General features: G+C 46.2%; 1 protein-coding gene across 3 annotated transcripts in view; it reads left to right on the forward strand.

Annotated features, from left to right (window-relative positions):
- LOC144728870 (uncharacterized) overlaps positions 1-5,444 on the forward strand; it is a 33,288-nt gene extending 27,844 nt beyond the window's left edge. For 2 of the 3 annotated variants that reach the window (XM_078608572.1, XM_078608588.1), the window contains one exon: positions 665-4,693. In XM_078608572.1, coding sequence (XP_078464698.1) covers positions 665-899 — 235 coding nt within the window. In that variant the 3' untranslated portion in view covers positions 900-4,693. Of the gene's footprint in view, positions 1-664; positions 4,694-4,757 lie in introns of those variants that run through there. The other variant, XM_078608581.1, reaches the window with a different exon arrangement.
- The last annotated feature ends 2,255 nt before the right edge of the window (positions 5,445-7,699 follow it).

Genomic DNA, 7,699 nt, shown 5'->3' on the forward strand with positions numbered 1-7,699 from the left:
CATTCGTGGATTGTGTTTACGGTTAAAATATCGTAACATTTTTAAAAAGGTTGTCATGGGTTGACAAATGGTTAATTATCTCTTTTTGTAATTACACTACCAGTTAGAGGTCACAAGTGGCTCTGCTGTGTACAAGATGGTCATTACAATACAAATCTGAACATCTCACCATTGGTTCATTGGCCATTGAAGATTTCACTACATCTCACTTCAGCATGGAAGATAGCTTTGACTTTGGCTTTATATTTTCAACTTTGTTTAAAAAGCAACACTTTAATAATGTAAAATCCTGAGATGGTTTAAGATTTCACAGTTGTATTTTGCAATATATTAAAGAAAAACCTAAACCTCTTTCCTTTCCGAGACATCTGCTAGTTGCAGTGTGGGTGTCCCGTTCACCACTGAATCTCGGAACGTGCAAGCGGTTAACATGAATTTTATTTAGAGTGGCATTGCGCCATTGTTTATAAAGACATTGTACTCACTGCAGAGAACTCTAACGACACAACCGCACCCTATGATAGCTGGCGCCAAACTGTCACACGCCGTCCCGCATGGCCTTGTGGGAGCCGCGGTACAGATTATATTTTAGTTCTTCCAGTTTTGTGTACGTCATTGGGACAGGAAAGTGTTAACTTCGGCTTTCTTTTGTTTATTTGCACAGGTCAATCTTCAGGGACATGGTGCTTGACAGAGTACTGGTTGCCCGCGTAGAAAGCGTGTCACCCCTGCACGTCGTGTACGTCACCGCAGACATCGAGTGTGACGGCCACAAACAGGAGCTCAACTGCTGGCTGGTGCAGCAGGGCTGGTGTCAGAAGGTGTGCTGGGCTAGTGAGCGGCTGGTGGCAATGACCTCACCTAGAACCACGTTGGACTATCAATGGCTTCCAGGCTAGCTAACCTCCCCGAGTCACCGGTCAAGTCCTGCGCAGGTCTCTAACTTTGAGACCTGTCCCCCACCCCCGCTACTGCCTCACCCAACCCGACCCCGCAACCTTCTTCTCAACATCGCTGTCTTATCTGCAACCCGACCCGCTTTAATAAGACCCCCAATTTGACCCAACCTGGGTCCACTTGTTATGTATGTTGAACTTATTTCGCACTGCACGTAGCCAGCTGTGCTAATCGGAGGTGCAGTTACACCCCCGACCCATCCCGTTTTCATTAGACATACGACCCTAACTTGCAAATACCTCAATTTGTTTAAATTAGGATAAGTTCTCAGAGTTCAAATACTGGATTTTTTTTAATAAAATCTAAATTTTCCAGAATTTGTATGAAATCGAAATACAGTATAAAGAATGAAAAACATTTAACCACATGGCGCACATACTTTACGAATAGTACATCCTGTCTGTTAGGTGTATGTATCTCGATGTGTATCTGTGTCTTTAGGGGAGAGGTAGCGCAGTGCTACGAACGCGGTCTGTCATGCAGGGGTCGTCTTCTGGGACCTGTGACGTGCAGCAGCTTCGTGAGTGTCCATCAGTAGATGATGTTCACCTGTAACCGTGTAAAGTGTAGCTGTGTGCGTGCTGCGGCGCTACAAGCCCGGCAACTCGAGTTCGATTCATAGCCAAGACCAGTGATTATTTGAACCTGTCTTGGTCCTCCCCTAGGTCGACTCGGCGTCAAATGAGTACCTGCTACTGTGTGTAATTGCGACGAGCGAGACAAAGGCGGCCGGGCTTGGTGTTGCCACCCACCCCCTTGTGCGCCGTGCCAACCTTCGTAGTTGCTCTTTAACAGCACTTTCCATAAGTCTGGTAAAGGCTATATGGGGAATCTTCTTCTTATGTGCGTGTATCCAAGGTTCTTGCCAGAGAGATTTCGCCACATCGCATGACCTCAAAGTGCATCTAGCGTGGCACAAGCGCTGTAATGTCACCGCTACTTACATGGCGACTTGCGTGTCTGTATCGGTGTCTGTTTTTGTACCTGTGTGTATGTAGGTGTCTATGTGTGTGTATGTAGCAATGAGACAAACAGACATTTTCACAAAAACTAAAGGGAATATGCACTTGTATTAAGTTAATGTTAAATGACTGTGGAAGACATTGTTAATATCAACAATCTGGCATACAAGCCCTACACCGTCCCTCAATTGAGCACGTGGTTCCGCCCACTGAACGAAAACCGCTCTGCCCAATTCAGCCGCGGGTCACCGCCGACCCGCGATGAATGTGACCCCCGACGTGTTCCGGAAACCGCCATCCTTAAGTTTTTGGACCGACCCGAAACCGGGCCGGCTTTATGAGTGACCCGCAGGAACTCGACCTGTGAATGCAGGATTCTGGTCGCCAGCACAGAACGTCAAAGCTGGTACAGGTCCCATTTCAAATTATCTTGGCTCTTGTCGATTAATTTCGCCCTTCCTCCCTAGAAATGTTTGTATGTCATATGAAGAAGGTACAGTAATCCCTTGCCATACGTGGGGGTTACGGTTCATGTAAAAGGGCTGTGGTAGGCAAATCCGTGGTTGGTGAAGTGCAGGGCCTATGGGAGATATTGGGGGTGAGGGGAACCACGGCTGTGGTCAGACTTGTCATGGCTGAACTAAGTTGCCTGTTCACTAAACACTAATACAGTACATTACACAATAACAAATATACATTACGTTCGCTTTACATACCTTTAATATTGAGGGTAGAAATCCATGGTTGTGATGTTAATGACATTGAGATTATGGGGGAAGGGGTTGTTAGAAGGAGGAGAGGCTCAGCCCATCCTCGTCCTCCGGGTTATCAATGACATACAAGTGGACAGGTGAGGGGGGCAGGCACAGTGGCGCTGCTGCCTGTATTGGTGGTTGCTGGTTTTGAAACAAAAGTAAGGATGGATGGCAGAAGCCTTTTTTGTGTAAGTCTCGGAACACCTCTGTATTGTTGCGATGCGACGCAGTGTATGCGCTGCGACGATCGCAACATAACAAACGGAACGGCTGATGAGCTACGCAGAGCCATGGGTGGTGCGGTGGCGTTGGAGGAGAACCACGGCCCCGCAAAATCTGTTGTACAAGCCTGGCATTCCGTTTGTCCAAATAAATTATGAGAGCCTTTCAAAAGGCCTGAATCAAAAAGTTACACAAAGTGGACCCCCACCAGATGTGGGGGTAAAAAGTTAATCCAACATGTTTACAACAATTGTCGACCCCCCCCCCCCAATTGTTTTTATTTTGTAGGTATATATTCCTACACACCCTATATATAATAGAGGCAGTAGTATGTGCACAAGGGGGGGGGGGGCGGGGTGAGAAGAGGACATAATGGGGGTGAAGCGCTGAGAAGCCCTCCGCAGGAGCTTGTTGCGGACCAGGCTGCGTTTGGTAAATTGGTATACAGATAAATTTTGACTTAAAACTAGACTACTGGCTATAGCTTGCTCTATCCACTGCTAGCCTAGACTTTTGTGCCCCGCCCACTCAGTTCTGACACTTGGGCTACGCCCACTTCTAAACCTTTATAAACAGTTGCATTCGAGGCTTTACCCCCCCTTTTCTGTCCGCCTCATGACAACCGCTTGTTTTGCGATCGAGAAACGTCGTGAGTTTTTGGTTTTATTTATTATATACATTTTATACTCTGGTTCTGTCGGTAAAGTCATGCTGGCAGAAAAATAAATAAGTAATATATTTTATTTTGTTATTTTCTATCTACGTGACTTTACGGAAAGAATCAAATAATATGGTATACAGATGTAGGACTCGTACTCTCGTTGTCTTTCTCGTCTCGTTTATTCACGCTTTAGAGTTCACACCTCCTCCTCATCATCGCTCCGTGTCTCTACATTCGCTCCGATGCACCACCCGTCATCAACAACACTCCATGTCTCCCCATTCGCTCGCTCCGCGATTTCGCTCGCTCTCTATCCCTCTCTCCCATGGTCCGTTACTCCGCTGCTACCCTACTCTGTACTCACTCCGTACACTCTATTCTCTCTATCCACTGCTACCGTACACTGTATTCTCTCTATCCACTGCTACCGTACTCTGTATTCTCTCTGTCTACCCTTATCGTATCTATGCCTGCTCACTGCTGCTCCGTCTCTGTCCCGGGCACCAACCACTCCAACTCCAACCCCAACCAAGACTGTCGTCTCTCCGTTACGCTGTGCCCTTTATCCCCGCACCAATCAGTCCCAATCAATTATCTCACCCCCCACCCTCCTCGCCCCCAGGCCCCCAGCCTCACGTGACCATGTTATTGCTGCCAGGCCGGCGCCTGGTCATTAGCCACTCACCCTCCTGACCAATCACCGGCCTGCTTCCTCGGTTACCCCTAACACCTGTCGCGTCTCTTAACGACGTCTCCCTCAATGCCACGACAACAACAACCCCGTCCTCAGATGCCCCCCACTGTACGCTGCTCGCTTGCATAGCAACAGAACGCGTGGCGTGATATTTCAAGTCCTACACAGATAATAAACCGTGTATACATGAATCCCGCGGTTGGCGACGGATTCCTGTATATAATGGGCAATTTGCTTAATTCTACAATCGTAAATTTAGTGGATCTTAATCTCCACGCGAACCTTTTTTTTAGGGAAGCTGGTATTGATATTGGACTTGGTTGTTTGCGCAGACTGTTATGCGTATGTTTGCAGTTAATCTGTGTTATAAACAGCAAGTTAAATGGCTTAAATGAGCTGTTGTGCTCATCTTGGAAAAATAAAAATGTGAGTGTGGGATAGACTGCTGACATCCACTTTTGTCTCATTTGTGATGTTAACGTACAACATTCTCCATCGTGTTGCAGCAGCGTGTTTTTTGTTGCCATATTGTAGGTGGTGCCCTTTTATGCACAGACCTTTTCTCGTCAACCACTTCAAGATAAGAACATTTCCACGCCGTGCAGGTCATGGAGGGGCCTTAGTTTTGTTAAACAAATTTAACTTGAACGTTTCTAGTCTGTGAACAGAGAACTGGCAATCGGGACAAACGGATAATTTTCTAGAATCGAAGCTGAAAACCAAATAAAATGTTTTTTTGCCGCAATGAAAAGTGACAAAAAACGTGGCAATTTATATCTGGGGTGTTAAAAGTAAAACATGGCCACGAGCCCCCCTGACCGAGACAACTTTTGCTCAGCAGTTGGCACAAGATGATCACGTGATGTGGACGCACTGAAGCTCGACTAAAGACGATCTGGAGAGTGACTATTGCATTGGATAAAAACTTTGCATATTTGACTTACATTTTAAAAGGGTTAACTTGTTACCGACAACAGACATTCAATTACGAATTAAAGTAAATTTTCTAAACTGCAATATTGAACGTTTATTGATTTGTGTGCATTATTGAACATGTACTTTAGCGTTTGCAAAAATGCATAGACGAAATATGAATACGTTATCGATCTTATCGGTAAAATTAGCGCTAAAATAAAAATAGTGAAGGCTTAATATTGTTTTGCAGTTCCATCAATCTGCAGTGATGTGGGCACTGTACCACCCTCGCCTATGGCCATGAGCTTTGGGTAATGACCGAAAGGATAAGATTGCGGGCAGAAGGACCCGTAATGAGGTTTCTCCGCAGTCTTGCCGGGCTCACTCCGTGATTGGGTGAGGAGCTCGGTAATCCGGGAGAGCCTCAAAGTCGAGCTGCTGCTCTAGATCGAGAGGAGCCAGTGGAGGTGGTTCGGGCACCTTGTAAGGTTGCCCCCCGGTAGACTCACCCCCTGGAACTCTACCGGGCATGTCCCACTGGGCAAAGACCCTAGGGCCGGCTCAGGACACTGGCGGGACTGCCTGGGAATTCCCCAGGAAGAGCTGGAGTTATTTGCCAGGGAAAGGGAGGTCTGGACCGCCCTACTCGGTATGCTGCTGCCGTGTGACCCTTACAAGGACAAGCAGATTGGGAAACAAATGAACGAATCAGTGCCACTGTCTGGTCTCCGTTTATCTGAATGTCTACTCTTGCATCTACGTTTTTAGCCGTCTCATCCTTTCTTGCAACACAGACATACGTGTTTGAAGTGATTGAAAAAAATCTGCATTCCAATAAACATTGTATATTATCTCCAAACATCTCTGCAAAGTAGCTTACAATTTAGCTTAATATTTACCATTTTTTACACTGTTAACCGGGACCTAAACTTCCGAGACCATTTTTACCCGATCTATGTTGTACTCGGGTAGTACAAAAATGTATGACCCTAATGAAGCTGTAAATGCTAGAGGCCACCGATGTTGCAGCTGTTTATAAACTACGTTGAGTATACAATACTCAAGAGCTCGGGGATCACTATTCTCGATTGCTTTGTTCAGGATGGTTTTGTTGTCTATTTTAGATATAACGTGATGCATGCTTCAAATCATAAAACCACACGTGCTCTTCATCGCACTGCCGTGTGCAGCAGTCACAAGGGGTGGGCTTGCAGAATTCACCATTGACTCGTGGAAGTTGACCCCAGGTCAGGGAGTCCTGTGACTGCAGAGAATGAGAAAAAACCCCATCAAGGCTGTACAATACATAGTTTTGGAAGGCTGCCGTGTTATTACTATTGCACCAGTTATCCAACACCTTGGGGGGCACTCGGGAGGGGGGGTTCGTGTCAGTCTTGCATGGGCAATTGTGAATGAACAATGTGTGCTCGTACACACGTGTTTGGTCACCAGAATAATGAAACGCAATATCAAGAGGGGAGAGCCTCCTTTCTGACGACAACTTTTCATGGCAATCTAGACCCGATGAAGGCAAACTGGGACAACGGTTTCGGGCGGTGGTTCTTAACCTGGGGTGCACGCTTCCCCTGGGGATAAGAGAGATGCCCTTTCTGGGGGTGCGAGGCATGGCGGATTTTTTTAGAAGGTAAATCATCGAAACAAATTAAGCACGCGCACGTAAGTACAACTACTTTATTTTATCAAACCTGCGTATTAACATACATTTTTTACGATTGAGAACTAAAGGGGTGCAAAGACTGCATTCAAGGTTTATGAACCACTGGTTTAAGCTATTCATGGCTGGTTATGAGACGGGGATTTACCGTCATGGCCCCAAAGTCTCTAAACCGCAATCTGTGCCGCGTTTAACTTCTTCAGCACAGGCAATTCAAGTCCTGAGTTCTCTAGGCAAGGTAAGATCGTGCAGACTACATGTTTAGGTGAAGTTTCGTTTATATAAAAAAAAAACTATCAACCAAAAAATGTGATTAAAACCCCGAGTCTGAAACGGAAGTGCAGGGAGGGTGAAAAGTGGCAAACACGATCGGGTGTACCGTAGAGATTGCGAATAAGAGTAGGCAGGTGTGAGGGGGGGCCCTTGCTGCTCTCCACTGAGCTGTATTGCTTTCCAATTTTCCATCGTTGCCTTTGGGAATGAGTGCTCATGGGAGAATCAGGGTTTGAGTAATCGCGCTGTTGCCACACATGAGACTAATAGGCACTGCGTCTGGGTTAAATCTGAGCCGTCTTTAGGCCGAAACTATACTTAGTTATATGCCCATTATACCCAACGATGTTCCATAGGCGTTTATATATTGTGACGACTGGAATGTTCTATTCCTGTAAAACGCAGGAGTAGTGAACACATTATTTGGGTGATGCCGTTGCGTTGGTAGTGGTGCACAAATACAAAAAATCAATACAGTCAATAACACTGCCTTAAAAGGAAAACAATACACTATAAAACATCACGAGAACTCGTCATCCTCGCAGCGTCGTTTGGCTTGCCATCACCGCATCGCGCGCTTTCAGA

The sequence above is a fragment of the Lampetra planeri genome, chromosome 2 (genome assembly GCF_965212315.1).
Source record: "Lampetra planeri chromosome 2, kcLamPlan1.2.h2, whole genome shotgun sequence".
Lineage (NCBI taxonomy): Eukaryota > Metazoa > Chordata > Hyperoartia > Petromyzontiformes > Petromyzontidae > Lampetra > Lampetra planeri.